Source organism: Nannobrachium achirus (assembly GCF_963921795.1).
Source record: "Nannobrachium achirus genome assembly, chromosome: 7".
NCBI lineage: Eukaryota > Metazoa > Chordata > Actinopteri > Myctophiformes > Myctophidae > Nannobrachium > Nannobrachium achirus.
Window position 1 is genome coordinate 18,070,691 of NC_137816.1, and position 27,794 is coordinate 18,098,484.

The 27,794-nt window shown below is 41.7% G+C and overlaps 1 protein-coding gene across 1 annotated transcript; it reads right to left on the reverse strand.

Moving 5' to 3' along the window:
* Window positions 1–1,333: 1,333 nt before the first annotated feature.
* Window positions 1,334–27,512, reverse strand: dna2 (DNA replication helicase/nuclease 2; the record flags this gene model as incomplete). Its single annotated transcript, XM_080730086.1, has 25 exons — window positions 27,220–27,512; window positions 26,082–26,144; window positions 24,775–25,717; window positions 24,379–24,466; window positions 23,586–23,735; window positions 23,091–23,274; window positions 22,602–22,750; window positions 17,717–17,839; window positions 17,386–17,629; window positions 16,951–17,068; window positions 15,229–15,388; window positions 14,388–14,582; window positions 13,496–13,735; window positions 12,730–12,843; window positions 10,938–11,047; window positions 6,864–6,973; window positions 6,491–6,619; window positions 5,879–5,971; window positions 5,558–5,751; window positions 5,354–5,443; window positions 5,042–5,255; window positions 3,469–3,558; window positions 2,480–2,665; window positions 1,439–1,627; window positions 1,334–1,357 (listed from the first exon to the last, which is right to left on the reverse strand). Exons 1-25 carry the CDS (start codon window positions 27,250–27,252, stop codon window positions 1,334–1,336), a joined length of 4,233 nt encoding a protein of 1,410 aa, XP_080586212.1. The 5' UTR covers window positions 27,253–27,512.
* Window positions 27,513–27,794: the final 282 nt, after the last annotated feature.

Here is a 27,794-nt window from a genome sequence, read left to right on the forward strand (position 1 = left end):
GCTCTGGATTACTGAATTTACTTGAGGTCTGATGGTTTGCTCTGGATTACTGAATTTACTTGAAGGTAAAGTTCAGTAACTGTGTACTATTATGTACCAGCATCATACTAGCAGTTATATTTACATGTGGTTGAAGTTACTGGTGTTCCAAAATATACCCGCAGGTTTCCTTTACAATCCTTTCTAGCTCTATATGCATCTACTTTACTTAGTGAGATTTGCTGGACATTCCATTCTCACTTTGTGGTCAAACGGAAGCAGTCCAATTCAGCTTTATTTATTATCTTAGATTAGCTAGTAAACAAGTCCCTACAGACATTTAACTACTGCTACTTCTAAAATTGGAATAGTTCAAGTACAGTTATGATCAATTTAAAATAAATAAGTAGAAGATACAACATAACATGGCACAGCCTCTGGGAATGTAGCATACAACCACCACTCAGCTCATTTTCTACAACATTACTTCATTCATAGACCCTGGTCCTCTGTTTAGTAAGTCTCTGACTTACATATCAACTCAAAACAAAATAGCCACTATGAGGGGGGCCACAGAAAGGAAGATGTAGCATCAAGTGAAATTAAAACATTCTCCCTAAATTGTACCTATGTGTTATAGTAGTTTAGATAGTTTCAAGTCCATGAGGCTGCGGTTCCAGTTTGCTCTGTCAATGCATCTTCCACCCTGTTGCTGACTGTAAAAAGATCATACGCCACAACATTCCCAGCTTGTCTGAGAAACAAGTGAGATCTCCCAGCACCTGGATGGTTGTAAGACATGACAGCCAGAACATGGGATGTACTGTAACTGTGTGATAACTTGTTGAGGTGTTGCAGAATCGTTGGCTGCTGTGCGGTCAGAAAACGTAACACACCATGGTGAGTAGAACCTGTGATCAAAGGTGCATGCTGGGCAGGGCCTCATGGGCGGCTGGAGGGAGCTGGGTTATGTGAAGTCATGGTTCAGGAAAATACCACAGTAGTTGCACAAGACACACACACACACACACACACACACACACACACACACACACACACACAAGAGTTTTCACTCAAAAACAGATCACATGCCACGGATAGATATTTTGCTGACTGAAACTAAGAACATTTTCCAGATTTCACATAGTTACAAACACATTCTGATTCTGAACGACAAGTTGGAAGACAAAAAAAGTCAGAACAGTTGACAGCAAAGTAGGCTACTATATTCAGAAAAATATAAAACATGTGAAAAATGTGGATATACATTTTGTTGGCCTACTTGCAGCATGTTCATGAAATCTGTTATCTGCAATTATCGGTCCAGCGGTTTGCAAGATCAGCCCTGAAAAAGTCACACCTTTCTTCTGGACGCTTCCTACAGAGCCATGCCATAAAAATCTGTAATATTAAAAAGGACATAATATTTGCCTTTGTGTATGCATTTGATTAGCAATACTGTTGTAACAGTAAAACTTAATAAGCCATATAAAAAGGATATCATGTTCTCTTGTTGCAGGTGATTCAGTAGTTTCTCCAGCGGTGCGTAGCGTCGTAGCGTTAAAGCTGAGCCCACCATAAGCAGCTTGTGTTTAGCCCTGGTGACCGCTACATTCAGACGGCGCCAGTCCTTTAGTAACTCGCCCAACTATGGATGGAGGGAGAGGAGAGAGACAGACAGACAGACAGACGGAAACAGAGATGAATTTTGATCATATTGTAATAATTGTTTTTGAACAGTTTTCGGTTCTTTTTGCTTTCCTTTCAGATAGAGGGAAAATGCTCTGATTGTGTTAGGGTCAGGGTAACCTCTCAAGACAGATTCAGCGGCCAGCAACCAAATCTGTTGGCAGGTCCCATTACAACGTGTAGAGAATATCCTACAAGTGCGCTTTACCCAATCAAAAGTAGCCTGGGATCCCAGGCTACATTTGATTGGTCAAAGAACACGTCACTTGAACCTCCGGCGGCGTGCACCTCCAAAATGATTCCCCTAGTTTAAAACGTGTTGGTATAATCCTTTCGTATCTTTTGGTATAGAAAGCCTAGTGGTGATGCGAGGTTAAATCAAATGTAGTAGGCGAGATTTACATGTGTGTGTTCCCTTCTCTAGTAAATTCCCCCTGGAAACCATCTATGCTAGAAACCAGGGGGCCGGGTTCACAGACGAGCACACATAGCTCATATAAAGTCTACAATTAATAAAGAGACGTTCATGTTTTGTTTCGCTTATGAGTCATTTCATGGATGTTCAATCTGCAAATATTTCCAACTCAAACGCTAATAAAAAGCAGAATGATTAAAATACACCTCAGGAGGAGGGGTGGTGACACTAGTCAACAATACAGGTAAATATTGAACGGTCAGTGACATCCATGTTCCGCAGTATAAATGTCGTTTGTGAGAATGAAAACACAAAAACAAAAAGCAGCACGTGAGATACGTGATACGTAGACCGGAACATAAAGGCAATGATGAAAATAAAGTAATAGATACATACGTTTCCCTCCTCCGTGGAACTCCTCACAAAGGACAACACGATAAGGCTCTTGTCACGACCTTGGTATTTGTCAACCGTGTTAACCTCCACAGCGCTGAACTCAGACGACTGCAGCAGATCCGAGATCGTTTTCAACTGCTGTCTGTAGGGGGCGATAACGCCAATATCACGGGCCTTGCAACCTGCCTATAAAGAAATGAAATAGGAAAATAATAAGATATGTAGGAACATTAAGTTACTCAGTTCAGAGACTTAATGGTAGGTTGGTGGTCAATGAATGAGACTGAAAAACAAAGACAGAATCACCAGCGTTATAGGCAACTGGCAAACCCAAAGATCTGATTATTCTCTGATTATTCTATCAAGCAAGCATAACACCCCAAATACCCTGAAACAATGTGAAAAGGGACAGATGGAAGATGTGACACTGAAATGGATTCCAGCTGTTGCCTGTAGTGGCTCATATTTATGGACTTACACCCTGACCCATTCAGGCCGGGAACACATTTTGCTGTTTGGGAGGGGCTTACAGTACATGTACAGTATGTAGCAACATATTTGTTTTGTAGGCTAATTTCTGATTTAGCCCTATTCTATAGGTTAGGCCTAAATGGGTTAAAGACATTAACGATGAAAAGGGGATGATGCTGAGACTCAGACATGTATACATTCCAAAATTACTAGCATTAAACAGAGCTTGTTCAAAGACAATGAATGTGATTTTCTCATTAGATGCCATTTCAACATACATTATAGCCAGCCTAAACACAGTATTATTAGATACTGTATGCATCGAGGCATATTATATTACACATCTTATGAATGCATTTCATTCTTTTTTATATATTGTCCCACGTTTCACAGCTTGACATTGTCTTCCAATGTTTACATAATGGAACATGACGTCAGAACATTAAAATGCACTTTGAAGTGTCAAAGATAATTAAGAAACCATGTACAGTACAGTATGTGCGCATGCATTGCCATACCTTTATCAGCAGAGTCAGTAGTGTACGTATCAGGGCAGCCTCAATGTGGTTGCTGACGCCTCCCTGCTCCACTGTCTCCAATGCTGGCACCTACAGTACAGAGAAACTAGTTACCTGCAAGCATGGCAACTTGGCAAGTATTGCACAATTGTGTGTGTGTGTGTGTGTGTGTGTGTGTGTGTGTGTGTGTGTGTGTGTGTGTGTGTGTGTGTGAGAGTTTTCATTAAACTCTGTGGGAATGATCAGTAGGCTGCCACAAAGACAATAAGGTGTAATGGTCAAAGTCACTATTAAGATCAAGATAAAAATCTGATTAACAGCCACGTCTGGAACAGAGTGCAGCACAATATATATTGGTTGGTAAGCACAGGATTTGCATGAAGTGCGAGGTCCACAAGGGAGCCAGCCGAGCCACGCTGTTCCCATGTGGACCCTGAGAACCACATGATACAATTTTTTGTGTGATAATTGTGTGATATACAGGCTACAATACATATTTGTGTTGTTCTATTTTTGACTATCAGAAAACTACACAGGCAGCAGCTCAGGAGGTTTGAGTGGCTGTCTGGGAAATTAAAAAGTCCCTGGTTTGATCCTTGGCTCCTCCAGGCTTTGTCACCTGGTTACGAGTCCCAGTGAGCAAGACACTTAACGTCAAACTGCTCCCCTGTGCACTGACTCTGAGGCGAGCTACACACCAGTGGCTCAATGCAGAGACGTAATTTCCACGCGGAGAGCACTATATATCCATCTTCTTATTATACAGTCATATTTTACATATTTAACATTTTCAAAGGCATAATCCAATAAAGGAGTGTTTTCCATTCAAATACTCCCGCCTTCCCTCCCCTCCATCCAGTGCATTCACTATTCAACTGGTTCTAGAAATGTCTGCTCAATCGGTCTGTGAGTCAGAGACAACATACTGTAATGTTGTTTTGATTTTATTTGGCAGACTCGTGGGGTTTCACATTTAATGTGTTTGACTTGTTTAGAGCTTTGCGAAAATTAGGTATGCTGAAATAGCGTTAATTATTATATACAACATTTCAGTAATGCTTTCCCACTGCAATTGAATGATTTATGACAAGCAGTTGTCTAAAATTTTCTTGCTCTTGAGAATCCTTCAAAACACATTAGTGCAGGGGTCTTCAACGTTTTCAGGCCAAGGACCCCTTAGCTGAGAGGGAGATAAAGTAGGGACCCCCACTACATATTGTATAAAATTGTGTAGCAGATTTTCCAGATTTCATAGATAGTATTCATAGACTTGTTTGACAGCACTGGCATCAGTCTATGTTGGATTTGTATTAATGTGTTTTTTTCAGACATATAACCACTTAACCTCTAACACCAAACCTACGTATTTGCCAAAAATAGCCGATCTACAAGCTCTCGCCTCTGCTATTTTTGGCGAAAATTATCCTCGGGATAGGGATGTGAGGGTTCAAGTTGTTCATTTAAAATAATTACCCTATCACACAAAGACTTTGGCGGCCCCCCTGTAGTAACTCCGAGGACCACCTGTTGAAGACCCCTGCATTAGTGCATATCCTAGTGAACTTCAACCCACCAGTGAGGTATCCAGGAAGCAGACAGGGTTGCTAGGCAACAGCGCTGACTGTATCCAGGCCATGTCATGCTGTGGGCATGTCATAGCCAGGGAGCTGAGCTGAGATTGGACTGAAACCAGGAAGGGCAAGGAGAGCAAGGCGGTGGCTGTCCTTTCAGATCCACACTCCAGCCGGCCGTCGTACATCAGCGAGTTACTGAGAGACATTATCTGACTGGAGAGAGAGGGAGACAGAGAGGGAGACAGGATCAATAAAGGTATCCAATCCATCAATCCAATTTACTGGAGTGCAAGTCAAGGGCTAATGTGTACCTGTTCATCCTATACTGTACATTGAGTTGGACAACTGCTTCACTGTTGGGCTCTAGGCGTTTAAACAGGCTTTCATCCATCCCCAAAGACCTAGAGAGACAGAATCATTATATACAGTACAGTACACAAACAGATGCATATATATTAGATTATGCATACACAGACACACATACACACATACACACACACAAAATACCGTTATACCTCGCTTCCTGGTTTTGTACAATAGGAGGTAGCTGCTGGTGATCTCCCACCAGTACAAATCTATTGGCATAGAACAGTGGTCCCAGGCAGATAGGTTGGCTGATCTGTGAGGCCTCGTCAATGATGCAGAAATCGAACCGGCGACGTGAGAAAATAGGGTGTTTGGTGCTCATACAGGTGGTGGCCACCACAAGCTAGAGAAAGAGTTTAATGGCAGAGTGAGGGGGGGGGGGGGGTAAGTAATTCCAGAGTCAAGTAATATTCTGATGTTTTTGTAGCAGGTCAAATCAAATGAACGTGATGCAGCCCACATCTCCTCACCTCCTTGTTATAAAGCTGCTCGAGTTCTGACAGATTGTGAACGGCATCCTTCCACCGCCTCTCCTCTGTATAGGGCAATATATCTGGATGGACCTAGGCATGCATACAGAGATGCAGAGAGAGTGGAGAAAAAGACAAAGACAAAATGTGATGATTAGAAAAAGGATATTGATAATTCTCCAAAATGACACTAGTAAAAAAAAAAAAAAAAGCATCTTTTAATAGGGTTAGGGTCTCATTTGGAAGGTTGAATCATATCACCTCGTTGCCTAGTTAACATTAAACAGATTTGTCCAAAGGTTTACATGAATTGAAATCTAGAACGGTAGCATCAAGTGACAGATTTAGCAGTTTCCATCCTCTTGCCCAACAGATGAACTGAATGACTTTGATGATGGATGCAAGGGTCACTGGCCTTGCTACTGTACATGGTCTTATGGGATATCCCAACCACTTGGCTATCTTGTCACCCCCAAAGCAAAGAATCTAACTATGGTGTATCCAATGTTTCTTGCTGTAATGAGACTGTAGTGAACAGACATATTTCCAAAAGATGCTACGTACCTAGGTAGCTTTCAAATAAGACAGAGCCAAAGTCTGAGTAAGGTATACCTTCTGGCCCTGGCCCAGACGCAGGAAGCCCACACGAAAACGTTTGAGCTTCAACAGGATGTTGTCAACAGCAGAGTGTGTGTAGCTGGTCAGCAAGACACTGAAGCCACAGGCATGCAGGATACGAACCTGAGAGGAATACACAGTCACCAAGAGAGAAATAATATGGGGAAGAGAGGGGGGTTGTGAGGTGATGGATATTGCCCACTCAGCACCTCCAGTATTTCATACCAGTCCACACGGAAACAGGGCGTGACCTTTCCTTAGGATTCTTCATTTTTCTTTTCCCATCAAGGGTTTTTTCTTGGGAGTTTATTCTAACTCGATTGCAAAGCATGGATTAGTTTGGAGTTCTAGTTGGTTCAAAGCTCACCAGGGTGCAGATGGTCGTGGTTTTGCCTGTGCCAGGCATGCCAACAATCAGTGTGTAGTCTTTAGACAGTAGCACCTTCTTCATAGCCTGTTTCTGGGGTTTGTTGAGACCTAGTGACACACACACACACACACACACACACACACACACACACACACACACACACACACACACACACACACACACACACACACACACACACACACACACACACACACACACACACACACACACACACACACACACACACACACACACACGCGTTGTCAAGCTCGCTCTTTGCGATGGTGGTAGAATTGTTGGCGTCATGTGTGCGAGACAATATAAACATTAAAGGAATGAAAATTAATAATGAGGAGCACAAAATATCTTTATATGCAGATGATATTATTTTATACATAACAGAACCAGAGCAATCCTTAATACATTTATATAACGAAATAGAACAATTTGGAAAATACTCTGGATACAAGATAAATTTCAATAAATCTAACGCGTGTCTCCTGCACATGACGCCAACAGAAATGATGCACAACACATATCCCTTTAACTGGACTCCAGAAGGGTTTAGATACTTAGGAATAAATATCACACCGAAACTGGAGAACTTATACAGGGAAAATCACTGTCCTCTTATAGAAAAAATAAAAAGTGATCTATGTAAATGGGCTACGCTACCATTATCTCTATTGGGAAGAATAAATGTGATAAGAATGAACGTCCTTCCAAGACTAAATTTTCATTTTCAAATGTTACCATGCTACCTTTTTACAGATTTTTTCAAAGTAATAAATAGACCGATTTCAAAATTCATCTGGTGTAACAACCCAGAATAAAATTGGTGACTCTTATGAAACCAGAATCCATGAGAGGTCTTGGTCTTCCCAACCTCCAATATTATTATTGGTCAGCTCAATTAAGAAATGTTTTGTCATGGTCGTTGGGAAGACAAGACTCACAATGGGTTCAGATGGAAGCTAAATTTGTTGACCCAATACCACTGGGCTCTCTTATATTTATAAAACAAGTTAATAAAATAAGAAACATAGGTAACTGTTTCACCATATCAAACACATTGCGTGCTTGGAAGGATTGTTCAAAAAAACTTGGTATTATCAACTGTACAACTTTGCTTTCTCCTATTCTTTGTAATCCAGACTTGGACAAACATTTAACATCAGTTAATATTCAAAGGTGGAGTCAGTTGGGGATAAATCAAATTAAAGACTTGTTTCACACAAACAAGCAGTTAAAATCATTTATGGATTTAAGAACAGAATATGGAATTCCAAACACAGATTTCTTTAAATATTTACAAATGCGAAATGTTATACAGTCACTCAGGAGAGAAAATAAGTTAAGATTAGAATTATATGAAATAGAAGAAACATTAACACTATCAACCACAATTAAAGGTAAAATCAGTGAATTATATGACATACTATCCAAAGACTGTCAATCAGCTTTCTTACCTTTGTTGAACATCTGGGAGACTGATTTAGCAATGACATTTGAAGAAAACACTTGGACAAATATCTGTGATCGAATACACTTTTCATTTACAAGTAACAAAATCAAAGAAGCCAATTTTAAATTTATTCATAAATTTTACCTAACACCAATAAAAATGCATAACATTTGTAATGATAATTCTCAAAACTGTCCTAGATGTAAAACTAACAGAGGAACATTTTTGCATATGTTTTGGCAATGTGAAAAACTAAAACATTTTTGGGACTCAATTCACTCATTCACAAGGTCTGTACTGGAAACAGAATTTGATTTGTCCCCATGTGTGTACCTACTGAACGATCTATCGGAGATCAGGATGGACATAAAAAAATATAGACTGTTAATTACCATAACATATTTTGCTAAAAAATTCCTTTTGGAAAGATGAACTGTCACCCACCTTTGGGATGTTCCAAGAGCAATTAGCTCAACTATTACCACTGGAAAAACTGACTTTTGAAACACGTAATCGAGGACTGATGTTCCAGGACCTTTGGTCCCCATTGTTCTCCCAGCTGAGAGCTGGGTCAACTATCTGACATGAACTGTAAGACATGAGTTGTGCACTTGCTGATGTTGTTGTTGTTGTGCGATTGTTATTGTATTCTTTATTTTGTTTTTTGTTTGTTTGTTTAGTTTTTGTCTGTTTTTTATTGTGTAAAATTGTGCCCCTAATAAAAAGATTTATAAAAAAAAAGAAAAAAAGAAAAAAAAAGAAAAGGTACTGCAGGCTTGAGGCTACATACACGGACGGCCGGACGGACGCATACACACACGGCCACGTATAGGAGACGGTGTGACCACCGCTCAAAAAAGTTAAATAAAATGCATCAAAACATTTATTAACCTTTCTGTTGCCAACCCAGAGTTTCCCGAGTTTGTATAGGTACCATACCTGTGCCAACCCCTGAGTTTCCCCGAGTTTGGGCTGTTTTTGAAGATTTTTTTTTTTTTTTTTTCAAAAAAGTTTTTTGGACCTCCAGAAATGTAATAGGCATGATCGCGATATTGCATGTTTAACCCCCATACCAACCCATTAGTGATGCGCGGATTGACCCGGTGCCCCCACCCGCCCGCCAACCCGCCCGCATGCGGGTGGGTGGGTCAAGGTTTTCAGACTCCATTGGCGGGCGGCGGGCGGGTTATCACCACTCATGTGCAAAAAATAAATAAGAATAATCACCTGTTCTTATTTGCCTTTTATTCTTAATAAGAGTAGGCCTATAAGAATAAGAATACTACGTTTGAATACGAGCACGACGAGTGAGCGAGTTTTAAAATGCGCCAGAGAGGAGCGAGGTTTCTCCTCCGCTCCTTGGTGCGAGGACCGTCCCAATTCCGCTTCTGTTGGGGCCGCGAACCACATTTTGCCAACATTTGACACAACGTGAGCACAGCAGAGAAGATGCACAAACAATTCAGCGCGTGTCGCTGATCAGGATTTCACTTATATGTCTCTGTCATCCACACAAGTCTGTTTATAAATACTTTGTGTGTGTCGGTTAAGTTATATAACCAGCCAGTCAACGGATACGATTTGAAACACAACTTTCGCAAGTGAGACGGATTTTTTGACTGAATGAACCAACCACGCTCACCTCGAGACTCCAGTCGCTCCCATCTCTCCAATCTGGTGATTAATCAATAACCAACAGGATTTAATATTGTCCGTCTTTTGCTGTCTGTTTAAAGTGCGAGGCGCTGTATAAATATGATTGACATAAAACCTGAAACGCCATTCTTACCCCGACGATGCCCCAGAGAGAATGAACATCTTTGAATGAATGTCTTTTAGGCTAAACCCCAATTTGAACAACACGTTTGTTTATTTAGCCCATGACAATATTGTGCTACTGTAGACCTTTCTGTAAAGCGACTTTGGGTACTTAGAGAGCCGTATATAAAGATGAGCTATTGTGGAGATGATATACCATATTTTTTTAAAATGCGGGTTGCGGGGCGGTCGGATTCGTTGATTTATATATTGTTCTGCGGCGCGGGCGGGTTACGTTTCGTGCGGGCTGTGGGTCGTGCGGGTTATGAAAAAAAGCTGACCCGCGCATCACTACAACCCATTCTTTCAAACATGGCAGCCATGTTTCTTTACATTTGAAGAAAACATAATGGTTGCTATATCATGAATGCCTGAACGGATTTCTAAGCAGATTTTTTTGTTTGAAAGCTGTGAACAGCGTGTACACACGTGGTGCATGATCTAGGCATGGACGTGCATGATCCGTGCACTATGAATTAGAAGTCTATGGAGACTTGGCATCTTGGACCTTCAAAGAGATTTTTTAGATTGCAACAAATGTGTTAATACTATTCAACAGTGCAGAGTTCAACAGCACCTTAAAAGCATGGAAACACAACAAGCCTTTTGTGAGCCGAGTTGTAATTTTGAAATGGTACGCTAGGTGATGACATTTCGAAATTGAGTTACAAACAAACTAGAATAGTGCATACAACTAAAGAGAATATACGTGAACAGAGTAATATAAAGACAATGATGATCTTTGTTCTGCATGGGTACAGTAGTATATGACAGAGTAGAGTACATACCCTTGAGTATGTTGGCTACGATGTCTTTGGCGTCTCTGGGAAGAACAGAGCTGAGACTAGAGATGAACTCAGGAGGACGGAGGTCAACTGTCAGCTCCCTCAGACGATTACTGAATATACAGTACAGTCCCACACAGAAGAAAACACATAGACAAAGATAGATCAATTTCTACTTATTACCACATGATACTATCATACCACAGAATACATTATACTGTACTGTCATAACCCCTTCTTACAGCGGACTACTCTTCAATACAAAACACATTATACAATCATGGCTTATTATTATACCACTTTAAAGTATTCTATCATGGCTTATAACTTACTACTGTACATACATAGCATCATGGTTTATTACAGCATACTCTTACAGTGTGATATAGATATTATATCCCACAACCTTAATTAGAATCGCCCTGTGTGTTTGTGTGTTTGTGTGTGTTTCCATCTGTAACTCCACGTTCAGCAGTTGTTCAATTGTCTAAAAAACATAATACAAAAATCAATAACGCATGTACCTTGCCCAACATCAACTTTATCACCTTCAAATGTGTCTCTACTTCTCATAATCCCCAAATGTTTAAAATATTTCCCCAAATTTTGGCCTGTAGGCGGCTTTGTCCTGTGATGCGATTTACATCACAAAGCGTCTGTCTGCTTCACACCAAGGGGCTGTAGGCTAGTATATATTATCAAAACTACTGTATACAGTTCAGAATATTTTACCGTCATAGCTTATCATCATACTATTTGATATATAATAGCTTACTACTATCAAATACTGTAATACTGTAAATACTTTACCATCATAGCTAATTAACGCATAATTCGGTATACTTTATCATAGCTAATGAACACATACTACTCTTGTATATCTTCTTATCAAAACATCCTGTATAAACTGTACTACTAGTAAAACGCCTCAGGGAGACAAGCGACCTTACCCTAAAGGGCAAGGTTGTGCCATTTCTTGGCCATCTGGCCAGTGATGTATATCGGATCAGTTACCCATATATGGAGACCCCTGGTACCCATATATGGAGATCCAAGTACTGTATATGGAGATATGCTGTGAGACCCCAAACATGCTTACTCAGTTATTCGTTATGTGAAAGTCCTATGACATCTATGATATCTGACATCATACATACAATCCCTTTTATGCCCATACATGGAGATCCCTGTTTGTAGAACCAGCAACACAAAAACGTGGACTTATTTTCATAGTCCTGTTTGCTTGTTTCTCTCTCACAAACAAAACATGGCAACGCTGGGCAAAGTTAGACAGTTGTGGTCGGAGATGTGTTTATCTTATCACACAAACGCTTGTAATCAGGCTGCACACACATGCTGCTCAGTACCGTGTGGATATGTGTGGCTGCAAGGAGGAAACTTCGGAAAAGCATTGTTGACCAGGACTCTTTGAAAACACACACACGCTACTCTACCTAGCGCTACTCCTGCACCTGTTTTGGGGGATTGAGAAAACTCATAGCTAAAGACTTGTTTCTCCATAGCAGTCACTTCATGTTCGCACAATGAGGTAAGTCGCTTTACGGGTTGCATCGCGCAATTTTGAATTAGTTGAAGCTGAGCGCTCATTGTGTCCAATGCACGTCTTTTTTAGCATAATGTGAGCTTGTATAATAGGGGAGCTCATGTCGCAGCAAACCATCCCACTGCACATCATTCTGTGTGTGTGTGTGTGTGGGGTGGAGGGACAGAGAGAGAGAGAGAGCGAGAGAGATAAGAGAGAGACGGAACACATTATGTTTAGCAATTGACATACCTGTCCTGACTGTCTTCCATCAGCCTGGAGAGATTGGTGAGGTGAGTACTGAGGCCAATCACCCCATCATCACGGTCCAACCGAAATAGAACACCACTGTACTTAGACAAGTCTCTGCAACACACACATGCACCTAATTAGGTGATTTCCACTGAGCAGACCTCTGGGTGCACTGCAGGTCTGAATTACTACAATGACTATTTTAGTGGTCATTTTGGTGGTAGATATAAGATGATACTTGAGCAGTGATAAGAGTACATAACTTAGCCTTTTAAGGCAACATATATATTTAAAAAAAAACATAACTTTTTTTAGAAAATGTATTTAACAGTTTTACTGCCAGATGTTATTATTTATTTATTGGGTCTTGTGCCAGCAAAAGCAGCTTACCTTTGCGAAGTTATAGACAAAGATCTCTTTTTTTTCTTTTTTTTCCCCTCATTACATAGTGCACTTTGGTCATACTAGCAGTAGAGGGCAGCCTCATGCAATAATTAATGTGAAATGGGCCGCTGCAGAGTTGATGTTTACGTGAGGTGGAGATTTCAAAGCAGGATTACAGGAGATGCTTATACTGTACACACCCGCGCGACCCCTCATCAGTTTACAGACATCAAAACAAGGTACAAAAGAACGAGCGAAAGAACGTACAATTGGCATCGCGCCGCCGTGAAAAATGGGGCGAACGGGAACGTCCAAAGCGGTAAAAGAGTTAATAAACCAGTGTCTGTGTGAAATGAATAACATATTGTACACGTATACTCACTTATCCAGAGTGCAGCTGATCAAGGTTCCGCTGACTGCACAAAGGTAGCCTGATGCCACGGCAATTAGACGACCCTCCTGGTCGCTAACGACAACACGCTCCCCCTCTGCCAGACCACTTTTGACCCCCTGCTGTGAGGCTGTGCCCGGTCGCTGGAAGTGATGGAGGAAAACCTCTTCTGACTGAACAGTGACTGGCCCCAAGAGCTCCAGGTTCCCTGCACAGCGCCCACTTTTCTCCCTGGAAAAAAACAAACCAGATAGAATCTTGTTCTCTTTACTGCTTTAGTGGGCCTACTTAACGCCACACATTGTAAACTGACAATTTGCTTGGAAAACTGCATTATACTTCATATTTTGGTGGCAAAGTAATCCAAAAGTAACTGACACTGAAATTAGAAGCTTTGTTGCAAACTCACAAGCATACAATTAATTACGTTGATGTGCAGTACATACATTTACACTTAGCAGTGTTTAAGATTTTTAAAAGAAAACTTTTTATGATAAATAGTGATTAGTCATTATTAGACCCTGAGGGGTCTTATCACACTGAAGTGGTTTATTTCTAAACAATGTCCAGCTCACGATTCATTATCCTGCTTAATACATGGCTATAAAAACACCACACAAAATGTAACAGGGATTGTAAAAGGATTGAATTGCTCACGGTAAAAACAAAGATAGAGTCCATAGATGCCAGGCAGTGCAGTGCAACAGTTCAGCTCACAACACAAACCCAGTAGGAAGTGTTGATCAGATATTAATCAATATTACGTTGCGTGATTGCCCATTTCTAGCTGTGTTTTTGAAAAACATCCAATCAGAATCAAGCCGTGTAAATGCAATAAATATATATATTACGTGTCTGTGTTTTACATGACCCAGGCTCTGACCTCTCTTCAGCAGTTTGCAGCCACACGTGCTTGCGTCCATTCTTGTTCTCCATGGTAACAGTCTCTAGGCAGCAGAGCAGCAGCCATTTAGAGAAGTAGTTCAGGTGCAGTGGGGTCAGGTGACCCGTCTCTTGCAGAACAAACTCACGCACAGCCTCTGATGAGATGTTGTCTGGTGATCCACTGTTCACCACCCTGAGAGGTGGAAGGTTACTCATTTAAATTAATGTTGTCATTTTGTCAAGCAGTTTCTTATGACAGACTGGTAAAACGCTCATTCCATTGTCAAACGTGATGTGGGGGGTTTGAATGTAGTGATGTTGCATTTTGGCAGTTTACTATAAACTCAGCTTATGTTTAACACTTGGGATTCAACAACTGATTTACTGCACATATAAATTGATATGGAAACAGTACCACCTGGATTTTAAGACATTGTTGGAGTGGGTTTTAAACTACAAGTGTACCTACAAGTGTAAATGTGTTTATCTCCATTTAATGCCAGTCAGAATAAAATTCACACATGTTACACCTTTTCACTCTGTATTGCTCAGAATCACAGCCAGAACTTTACATGAGCATTATCCACACCTTTCTTTAGCTTTACAACTTTCTCTGACTAGAGTCATTATATTTCTTTGTATCCCTTCGCTGGCATACATTTCAATCCCAACTTGCACTCACACAGAAAGAGATCAAGTACAAAAATGTGGTTCTCCTTTAAGCCTAATTTATACTTTTGCTTAGTTTTTTTTTGTTTTCTAATCAGTTATTTACTGTTAGCAACACTGTTGTTTGAGAAGAATCAATTAGGCTTCAAGCTCAAGGTTTTATGGTGTACCTCTCGTATAAAGCACAGTTTCTCTTCTGAGGGCAGTAATGGCAGGTCTGTCTGTCTGTCAGGATGTCAGGAAGATGTCTGGACAGATGGCTGCCCTCTGGCCCCTTCTCCAGAGTGTTGCCTAGGTGATGAGCCATCATGTTCCTCAGCTTCAACAACTCTGATGTAAACAGAGAGAAAGAGAGGTTTGGTAGATGGATAGATGGAAAAGACCATGCCGTTTACCTGGATGTGAAAAGACAGGGCCCCGTCCTTGGTTGCAGGGAACTGTGATGCGGTGTATTGGATGGTCATTGTTATGTATTATTAAAAGTCAATGTAATATTAAAAGCTGCAATCTGGAACTAATGTATAAGTGTCATTTTAACCAATCTGTATGGTACAGTTATGTTAATACAATAGAACTTGACCACCTCCAATGATTTGACTGTGATTAATAATAATAAACGTTATTTGTATAGCACCTTTCATGACATGAAATGCAGCTCAAAGCGCTTTACAGAGCAAAAGATGAAGCACAAGTGCTTAACAGAAAAAAAAATATATATATACATTACAATGAATACAATAAAGCAGAAAAAAATAAAACATTGAAGAACAATTTCAGAACAGTGCGGAAGTCAATTAGCAGCACAGGGATTTAAACATTCAGCTAAAAGCAAGAGTAAAGAAATATGTCTTGAGCTGAGGTGGTCTCCCTCTTCCATTGAGAAATGTAGGCCCTGGTTTCGGGTAGGACACCTACTAGTTGGCAAGTAGTAAAGCCGGAAGCTCAAAAACCACAACAGCTCCCCTGGCCAAGCAGTGATTCCCTCTTGTACAAGTACAAAGTTAGATATATCAAAGATATATCAATGATATATATATATATATATATATATATATATATATATATATATATATATATATATATATGTGTCACGGTTTGATAGAGAAACAGTACGGTCGAGAAACGGAGCACTCGTCGTGCGGCACGGGGCGGAACAAGCGGTCGCCACAACAACGTCCTCCAGGCGGAGCCGCTCGATTGTCCACGACATTGCAAGCGGCGCGAAGAGCCAGGGCCAGAGTTACGAAGCCGTGGTGAATGCAATCGTTATATTTATGCCCAGGCCGTAAGGCCTGGGCAAGCCCACGATAAACGCCCTGTCCAAGTGACTACAATGGAGCGCTCCCTAGCTCATAGTAAGCTAATGGCTAAACACTGCCGAGCTAGGCTAGTAAATAAAGAAAGAGAGTCGCAAACGAGTGACGTCAGCGCCTTCACTAGTGAATGGCTGTCGTCGCCATCTGGTGGTGATTGGTGTGTGGTGAACGACAAAACAAGCGCTCTTACAATGAACGTACTGAGTTACCCAAACGTACTGTAACATATATATATATATATTATTGATATATATATATATATATATATATATATATATATATATATATATATATATATGGAGATCCCTGTGATGCCAGGGGAACCAAATCCCTGTTATGCCCATATATGGAGATCCCTTATGTCATCAATATTAAGCCCATATATGTGAATATCTATGGGTACCAGGGGTCTCCATATATGGGTAAATGGTCTGATATACATCACTGGCCAGATGGCCAAGACATGGCGCAACCTCACTTTTTGCCCTTAGGTGTCTTACTGGTAATGTAACAGTATAACAGGGGGGGGGGGGGGGGGGTTGTGTGTGTGTGTGTGTGTGCGTGTTTGCAAAATACCTCTGCGGTCCATATGGCTTGCTACTACAGGGTGCACGTTGCCAGTCTTAAGATACAGCAGGAAGCCAGCGTCAGCAGATATGTTTCTCTCCATGCCCATAAGAGTGTACAGGATCACCTACATGCACACAAGCCAAAATGAACAGAATTAACTACAGGGAAATGTGGATGTTTATAAAGTCAGCCCCAGCCTGACTACACTCAAAGTGTACACAACAACCTAAATGTGCGCAAACATACAAGTATCTATGTACTTTCTGGAGACAAAACTCTAAATTACAGATGCTACAGATCAGATGACAATGTTGATGATGTCTGGATGGCTTTAAAAGAATGTGTGTGAGTTTTTTATTTATTTCAATCCAGTTAATTTCACTCGGAATGTGTTAACGATGCAGATGCATTTTTACACCAATGACTTTCCTGTGTACCAACCTGACTACGGTGCTCTATAGAGTTCGACTCTTTCCCAGTTTTCAGCTCTAGGGCCATGATCCTCTGCTGGGCTATACCACCTTTGCCTGGTCTCTGGATTCGAACTTGCGCTGTCAAGTCTATCTTCCCCTTCAGCCCGAACCGTGGCGACCACACATTCTCCTCGATGTCCCCCAACTCAGTTACTGTCACCGCCACGGCCGAGGCGTCATTCCCCCTGCTTGGAGCTCCTCCGCTGCTAGGACTGAAAGAGAGAAGGGAGACTGAGAACCTAAACAGTGGTTTGGAACATTTTCATGTCAAGGACCCCCAGAATTAGTATTACACATACAGTTTGAAACTGATTGGTTTGGGGTTGGAAGAACGGAGGTATTCGTTTGCCCAGTCTTTGAGGGAGGGCAGATAATCACTCAGCTCCTGCTTCATCTCTTCCTGGCTCAAACCCAAACTGTACCTGGAGAGAGAACCACACAAACATACACACGTCAATCCAACAAACACAAATACTAATTTCTGAATTTTTAAGCATTGATATCAAAGGATTAGTGTAAAATACTGTATATGTATGTATGTGTGTGTGTGTGTGTGTGTGTGTGTGTGTGTATCTATATGTGTACCGTATTTTCCGGACTATAAGCCTTTAATTTTCTCAAAAAACTACAGTGCGCCTTATAGTCCAGTGCGCCTTATATATGGATCATTCATTGACATTGACATTCCCTTTAGCACAGCTCCATCTGTTGGATGCATAACGCAACGGTAGCGTCTATTATGTGCGCCTTATAGTCAGGTGCGCCTTATATATGAAAACAGTTTGAAAATAGACCATTCATTGACAGTGCGCCTTATAGTCAGGTGCGCCTTATAGTCCAGAAAATAATGTATATATATATGTATGTTGTGTGTGTGTGTATATATATATGTTACAGGGTAACTGGGTAACTCAGGGAGACCTCGGTAAGAGCGCTCGTTTTGTAGTTCACCACACACTAATCACCACCAGATGGCGACGCAGCCATTCAATAGTGAAGGCGCTGACGTCACTCGTTTGCGACTCTCTTTCTTTATTTACTAGCCTAGCCTAGCCTAGCCTAGCCATTAGCTCCATTGTAGTCACTTGGACAGGGCGTTTATCGTGGGCTTGCCCAGGCCGTAACGATTGCATTCACCACGGCTTCGTAACTCGCGCGGCGGCCCTGGTCCGCTCTTCGCGGCCACTCGAGCCTGCGGCGCTCGGGGCGAAGAGCAGGACCAAGGTCCGCTGGCCTTCGCGCCGCTTGCAATGTCGTGGACAATCGAGTGGCTCCGCCTGGAGGACGTTGTTGTGGCGACCGCTTGTTCCGCCCTGTGCGGCACGGCAAGCGCTCCGTTTCTCTAATTCTCTGAGACGCAAAAAAACCGTGACATATATACTGGGCGGCCGAGCGTCTAGGTCGGCGCCTGGCATGCTCGGGAATGATGTAAATAGGGAATGAATGCCCCACCTTTAATGCAAATACCATTATACTAACCTGTTGTCATAGGACCCGTTTTGACCATCTGTGTGCATTTATGCCCATATATGGACATCTCTGCCTCTCCCTTTATGCTTATTATCCTAAAGGAGTTCGCTATAAACAATGTCAGTAATGCCCATGTCATTATCCACAATGAAAACTTTTACAACCTTTGGAGAAGGCTGTGTAGAGTTGGCCATGAGCAAACACAGGTTGAGGCAAGTAGATGCCAACTCGTTCATTCTCTTGGCCCTGACCCTTATTGATGGTAACAGAGAAAGCTAAACGGATAGGGAACTGTCGTCTAATGAAGGTGAAGGTAAGCTCACCTCTGTCATAGTGAGGTATTCTTGGTAGGAAGATTGTTTCACTCCTCTTTGTGCCTACTACAATCTCACACTCAATGACTCTGTTCATCATTTGCATTACCACCTTTCTGGTGCCATTCTTGAGTGCGGCCAGGACCTGCTTGCAGGTTTCTAAGCAGCATGAGGTCTATCGTCCAGGTCCAAATATGGGGCTTGTGAGGTGAAACTTAATGAGATGTGTCGGGTATCTCCATATTTGGATTTTTTGTTGACTCATAGCGTACGTGATGTCAGAGCCTTTTATGAAGTGATGTCACAATGAGTCAGCGCCTGCTCCGGAACAGCCCGATGTCAGACATCTCTGCATACAGAGATTCCGAACCTTTCGCGCCGGATAAAAAAAAACGTTTATCAAGTCGGGTCGAGGCCTAGCTAAGAACGTAGGCAAAGGTCTGAGCTATCTGCGTGCGAAATTTGGAGTCTGTAGCACCAACCATGTGTTTTCAGGGCTCTTTCATGCGATTCGGGCCAATTCGGATTCAGCGTCCATTGGCTTCATTTAGTAGTCAGGACTCCGCATATGGAGATTCCAAATGGTTCCGGAAAACTGCATATCGGGTCGGGTCGAGGCCTAGCTAAGAACGTAGGCAAAGATCTGAGCTATCTGCGTGCGAAATTTGGAGTCTGTAGAACCAATCATGTGCTGTCAGGGCTCTTTCGTGCGATTGGCCCAATTCTGCCTCGGCTTCAATTAGTAGTCAGGATTAAGTTTAGCGTGAGAGGGAACTGCCCGGGCTTATCCACATTATTCACCTGGTTCTCTTAAAGGCACAGCCCGCTAATTCCCCTGAACCCAACCGCTCTGAAGAGCACCCTGAACTTTGCTCACCTCGAAGTGAGAGGAAGAAAGACTTTAGTTTATGCCCATTCAGAGAGATTTTTTGTTGACTCAACAATATGTATGTATGTACAGTATGTGATGTCAGAGCCTTTTATGAAGTGATGTCACAATGAGTCAGCGCTTGCTCCGGAACAGCCCGATGTCAGTCATCTCCGCATACGGAGATTCCAAACCTTTCGTGCCGGATCCGAAAAACTGTGTATCGGGTCGGGTTGAGGCCTAGCTAAGAACGTAGGCAAAGGTCTGAGCTGTCTTTGTGCGAAATTTTGAGTCTGTAGCACCAACCATGTGCTGTCAGGGCTCATCCATGCGATTCGGGCCAATTTGGATTCGGCGTCCATTGGCTTCAATTAGTAGTCAGGACTCCGCATATGGAGATTACAAACCTTTCGCGTTGGTTCCGGAAAACCGCATATCCGGTCGGGTCGAGGCCTAGCTAAGAACGTAGACAAAGGTCTGAGCTGTCTGTGTGCGAAATTTGGAGTCTGTAGCACCAACCATGTGCTGTCAGGGCTCATCCATGGGATTGGCCCAATTCGGCCTCGGCTTCAATTAATAGTCACGATATATATATATATATATATATATATATATATATATATATATATATATATATCAAGCATCTATATTGGATCAATTGGAGGCAAACCTAAACCAGAATGTTTAGCTACATATTCTCACAAACACCTCTCACAAACATAGCCACCACGTCGAACAAACGTGAAAATTTCCCACTGTCCACATTTTAAACATGCCACTCTTTGAACCGCATTTATTTCAATTTAACAAAATCTCGCCTCACGCAGAGCAGCCAGTCCTGACAGAGTATTCTGACCATTCTGGCCAGTGCTGAAACGTCAAAATGATCATCAGAGTATCAAGTTACAGAGGGAGGGGGGGGGGGGGGAGGGAGGGGGGAGAGGAGCTGAGCAGAGTAGAGTATCGAATTACAACAGAGGGGTGTGTGTGTGTGTGTGTGTGTGTGTGTGTGTGTGTGTGTGTGTGTGTGTGCGTTTTTTTTTTTCCAAAACATTTTTTTTTCCAAAAAATGTTTTTCTCAAAAAACTTTTTTTTTTCAAAAAACTTTTTTTTTTTTCAAAAAACTTTTTTTTCTCAAAAAACTTTTTTTTTCTCAAAAAACTTTTTTTTAATAATTTTGCATTGCAACATGTGTAATTTCTACATCTATATAACTGACATTGATGCAACACTTTACAAACATATCACTTGCTTTACTTACACATCATCCCTGCTGGGCATGTCACACTGCACTTGATTCCTGCCTTTTCTGTTACTCCCTTTCTGCAGCTGCCATCACAATCTCTGCAACATCTGGCTGATGCAACTTCCTTTCATGTAAGCTACATAACTCGTCACAAACATAGTTCTTACCACTTCACATCAATAACACTGCTGAATCAACTTGGACACTGAACCAGCTATCATTTCTAACCTCCCTCCCCCATCAACTCATTAGCTCATGACATTTCTTTTACAATGATGCCTCCAAGTTCCTTATCGCACCTGTGCTATCTGTTCAGGTCACCTGCCAGCTCCCCGACCCCGCCCAGGGCAGGCACCACCAATACAGGCCCTATCTACAGGGCACAGGAAACGAAGTCCTCTGCCTTCCAGCACACATGATCTGATCCAAGGCTTCTAATCCAATCCTCCAATGGGCCCCACACCAAATATTCTATTCACTCATACACTTTTGTACTAAATATCATTGCATTCATTTTGCGTGGTGAACTTTCTTTTAAATAAAATATTAATGAAAGAAACACATTGTTTTGATACATCTGTGCATTGGAACTGTACTTCATAGAGAAGTGCTTCTTCCTCATTGACCTAATCCTGTTGCAATGTTACATCTGTCATTTCCTAACTCTTAGCTGATGCTATACAAATACTCTTACCTTTTCGTGTAACTACATGGTATTTTTACACAATACTCTATTATACTCTTCTGTCATGTTACCCACTATTAGATCCTCTAAACTTGCCTACAGCAAAATATGCTGTGTATTCTACAGACATCTATTGCTCTCCATATTTCACCACATGGCTGTGAGGGCCGCGCAGCTGCCCGAACTCTAGGGTTTTGCGGTCCGAAGGGCCGCAAAATTCTAGTATATATATATATTCTTATGTTTTGTCAGTCCCAATGACATGTGCATGATATTACTGACATCATCAACTTGTGACAGGCATTTCCCTTATTGAGTGAAAGATTAGCTATTTCTAGAAGAAATAAAATATTTAAGGTGTTTTTCATTTTACTTTCTAGTTATACAGGACAATTATAATGTATTAAGGAATATTTGTCGTATTAGCCAGGGATCCTTTTAAACATGCCGGCACACACATGAACACACACAATGCACAAAGTGACAACACTCTATCTTACATTTGTCCCAGGTCATGTGGGTTGTCCAAATCCTGCTCAGCTAAGGAAGACAGTTTTCAATAGACACATACTATAAACATAAATAGTAAACACACACTTACATAGTTCCTAGGTGCTGAGGGCTGTGCAGTGCTTCATCTGCAAGGCGTGTCAATGTCTCCGTGGAGAAATCTTTAGCAACAGCAGCCTTCTGGAATACTTCATGGACCATGGTTCCGTTCAGCATCTGCTTCGAACCACCGTCAAAACCCTGACATGAACAGAAGTTGAACTGGTTGAGTTACAAAAGGTGAAACCATCTACCAATTTGGTTCAGTATACACAAAGTAATACAAAATAAAGCATTCTCTTCTACAAGCCAGGGTGTTATATCTATAATAATGTTTGATCATTTTAGTACAAGGATTATAATGCTAATGGTTTAGTGGTTGACAGATACGACTAAAGTACAGTAGACCAATCAAAGTCGCTAAGCATAGTGAGACAAAAAGTGAATGTGAAACTTATGAAGAGCATGAATGTTCAGTCATAGTTGAAAATGTCCTATTTTTAGGCACACACGTCGGATACTACTCATGGTGTCCATTTACCTTGAACATTTCGGAAAGCACAGCACGCCTCATGCAGCGGATGGAGTTAGCAACGCTAGTTCCAGAGATCAGGTAATCAGGAAGCAGAACCAGAAAGCCATGCTCCCTGTCCACCAGCCAGGAACCAGCATCACAGCGGCCCTCCAGATGTACCACACTTCCAGCAGAGACTGGGCACATTTCCCTGGAGTCACAGAGAGAGTGGATTTGAGCAATTTAACTGCCTGACAAACAGTGAATAGACATGAATGAATGTAGATAGAAGAGAAAGAGACTGACAAACAACATGGAATAGATGCATGTACAAGCCAGACTGACATTTTGCCACGCAATGAAAATAGGCAACAAGTTCACAAAGCAGCACAGATGCAATGCGGTGTGAACTTCTAGGTGTGCTTATTTTCAGCATGCGCCACCGTTGTGCGAGGGAGAGTAAATTAGGCTTAGAAATACCAAAAGAATGAAGAGAAAATAGCGGATTGAGAACACACTAACCATCCATCTTTAAGCAGACATGTCTCAGTGGGATGGAGTGCTTTAGAAGACGTGATAGTCAGTTGTTTCTCTCTAGGCTTCTCTTCCACATCTAGAACCCAGTAACGGTTGTTATGGCCTCCACACAGTATCACATGGTCTGGTACTTTACTGTAGGTAGAGAGATACATATGTATATGGCTGTTAATAGTGTTGGTGAGCACCTGTCATCTGAGAGGAAGAGAATGTGAGAGTCTAATGTATGTAATCTGAACCATTTAGTTAGTAATCAATAATCATAAACAAATTACTTTTAATGGCCACTCATCTATGCAGCTGTGAACAAAACAAAAACAATTCAGCCTTTTTCACATGCATGCACTGCATTGATATTATAATATATTACACTGCTATAAATTGTCTTTTGTTCAAATGGCAGTCGTGCCAAATGTAACAAGATGTAAAAACGTTTCTTTCACATCTTGAAAAAGAGACAGTATAAGGAACAAGCAGTTAGGAATAATTACAAATCCTACAGAGAATGTTCCTATCATGCTGTCCAGGTTAATGTCAAAACACTCAGAAAACATTTATTATGTTCACATGACTACTGTATATAGTCAGGCCCACAAACAATACATTTAGGAAGGAAGCAGCAGGCCATATCAAATCTGTCCTCGTGCCATGTTTGGCCCCTGGGCCAGACTTTGGACATGGACTTTGGTCTGCTTAATGGTTACACTCCGGGAAATAAAGGAGTGACAAGGAAACATCAAAGCTTTCCACTACACACACACAGATTTGCATTTCTTACCGTGTCGTTTTGAACTTCTCCACCTGGACATTGGCAGTGCTCTGCTCCATTGGCTCATCAAACCACCCGTCATCCAAAGTTTCAAATCCTGCAACATACAAAAAAGTAGTATAGCCTAATATATCAGTAACAATAGTAGTAATCATCACATCGTCATAATAAAATATAAAATATTGAGTAAAAACTGCAAAAAGATGGCAATATCATAGTACACTCACTACACTGACAGGCTAAAGTGTTGAAAATACATAATCTTTGCTGCATGACGTCTTGTTGAAAGGGTTGCACGCCAAAGTATAATTGAGCTTTTACACTTCCAATTCCTTTGCATCTCCGAAATGAATAACATTGTAAATGAGCTCTCCTAGTTCTAACACAGCTACAGAACAGGTATACCTCCAACTCCATTGTGGTCGGATGATATCATGGCCGTGGATCCAACTATGTCTTGGTCCACGGATGCCACAGAAATTCCTTCTTTGACTGATGAGGTCACTGCTGTTCCTGGAGCTCCAGATAGACGTTGCACTTCCACTCCTGAGCCTGTCTGTGGCACCACTGTGGCATTGCAGATAGCTGGTGTGTGCATGTCTACAGCATTAAGCGCGTGTGTATCTGACTCAGGCGCAGTGCCCAGAATGGGTGTGGATGTGCGTTTTGTTAAGGATGGGAGCCTGTCTTTCTCCTTGAGTTTCTGTTCAGTTATCACAGTAAACACACATTCCGGTTCCCTTTCCCTCTTGGACGACTGCAGGGAAACCCCTCTCACAGAGACAGGCTTCAGTGATATCACTTGCTTTCTGCTGTCAATAGCTGACAAAGCTCTTGACAAACTGACTGCTGACCCTTGACCTTGTGATCTCTCAGACTGACCAATCGACTGCAGGCATTCTTTTAGTAAATGGTCTCTGGGGGGGAATGTTTTTTTAATGGAAATGGTAGGACTTGTTACTTTTATGCCATTCGTTTTGGGGCACGAGGCTTTTTTGGTCAGTTGTGTGTTGTCGGTTCTAGATCTTTTGGCATTGTTGGCTTCATCATGAGTGCTGAAGAGTCTCTTTACTGAAAAAGATCTTCGCTCTTCCGTCCTCTCTCTGTGTGAACTCCGACAGACAGGGGACAGCTTGTCAACGTTCCCCAGTTCAGAGGACTGGAGGTGGTGCTGAACTCTGCCTTTGGACGTTGATGTGCGGTTATGTTGAATCTCACTGTCTGGGGTCTCAGGGATCAGGTCAGGAGATGAAATGATAAGGTCAGGAGATGAAGGAGGGACATTCTCTAGGTCCCCAAGGATGTTCTTCTTGGATGGAGAGAGAGATTTCTTTGGGGAGGAAGAAAGCTGTTTGAAAAAGGAAAGTTTACCATTATTATTCTGAGGTAAAGTCTTGGTAGGTGCTATAGCAGTGGATGTTGGTAACTTGGTATGAGGATGGAAGATACTGTGCCCTGAAAGCAACACATTGAAAACATGAGTTTACTTAGTATTCCTTAGAAACTCCTATAGAAACAGAGTTTTGGATATGCATTTGTTGATTGTTCAAACAACGTTGAAGACTGACTAATTATGCCTTACTGGTTAATCAGACAAATTGATTTAAAGTTTGAATTTCTTCACATTGATTCCCCCCACAAAAGGTAAACAATAAAACAATAGAATAATCATTATTAAGAAAATAATTGATAGTTACAGCCCTATTTCCTACCCTTTGTTTTGGTGGGGAGAAAAAGGATGAGATATCCCTCTGTCCTGCCCTGGTGACCGTGACCTGTGAGACCAAAAAAACTGTCTTCAATGTGTCCAAATTGCAGCACGATAAAGCAACAACTGTAGTCTGTAGTACTAACTGTACAGTTAAGAATGGAAGAACATTCTGTTTCAAATATATGAAATGAAGATGCAAGAATGTCAGATCTCCCCAATGGAACTTTTGTATTTTGAGGGTCTACTACCGTTTTGTATAATTTAGGCATTTAGCTGAGCTCAGCAGACAATCTATCCTGAGCAACGTACAGGTGTGAGATCAGATGAACCATAGTCAACAAAGAAACAACCAGGTAGTGGTAGTCTCAAGTCATGTAGAGTGAAGTGAATGTAGTTCCAAAAACTAGAATACTACGTGGCGTAAATCCTTTTCGGTGTAGTCAGTGCAGTTCCCACAGTGGGGCCAAGGGACCCCCAGGGATACCTGAGGGGTTCCCAGCTTCGTTTTTTTGCTACACTGTCAGGTTATAAGGCCTATGGCCTATATAACGCAAACCAAACTGGGTGTGGGAGTCCTTGTTTGAGAACCAATGGTGTAATGTTACATAATGATGTGACTTATGAAACATTACCTCAGCAGAATGAACAATCATGCACGGCTAAATAATACTAACACATCATCAATTTGGAGGTGAAAATGTTTGAGAAACACTAGACCAATCCACTCTAACATAATCAATGACAATCGTTCTGAAGTAAGGCTGTGATTAACAGTGGTGTAAAGTAACAAGTACATTTACTATTCCATGTACTGTAGCCTACTTAATTAACAGAGTATTTCTACATTGCAGACTTTGCAGGGGGGGGGGCTCTCTCCATTCCGACCTGTCGCCACTCCGACAGTGACTTCTTATTGTCGGAGTGGCAACACTTCCATAGAGGTTAAGGTTAGGGTTAGGGTAAGTCGGAAAGGAGACATGTTGATACCTTTACTCAAGTAAAACAATTGAGTACTTTTTGCACCATTGATAATCAACGACAAAACGTTCTGAAGTGATTCTCAAAACCTGACTGCTACAGAGATAGCATCATAGCATGCTAGCATTGTGGCTGCTATATTTTAAACTGATTAAACTCACCGGATTTTTCTTTAGTTTGGTATTCCTGTTCATGACTTTGTCGTGATTAAACGGCTGGCACTGATCTGGTGGCTGGTCTGCAATCAATGTTTGATCAGGGAGCGTTGGCTCGTTGTTTTGCCACTCCTGTTATTTTATTTATTTGTTCCATTTATCACGACGACATCGCAGCCCAGACGTCCACACCACGCAGACCTGTCGCCGACACTTTGTCGTGAAGCCACCGCCGGATTCAAGACGGCCTGATTTCATTCCGTTTAATTAAAAAACTAGGCATTAAATAGAGTGAAGTGCTGCAGAGCGCCAAATGTGTTCACTGTTCCTACTTCGCGCAACGGAAATGACGTAGACCACTGGTTCCAAAACACTGGGTCGGGACCCATTTGTGGGTCGCGGACGCGCTTGGTGGTGTTTGCTTTGAATGCCTTCTAGTTGGGTCAAAAATGGCAGTTCCGTGACCGTGGAGAGCAAAGGTCCGTTTCTCAATGGATTTGTCATCTAGGAGGGTTATTAAACAAATTTGTCTGGGGTGTCTTTTTTAAAATGGCTGGGAAAATGTTTGACAGCTAGGGTAA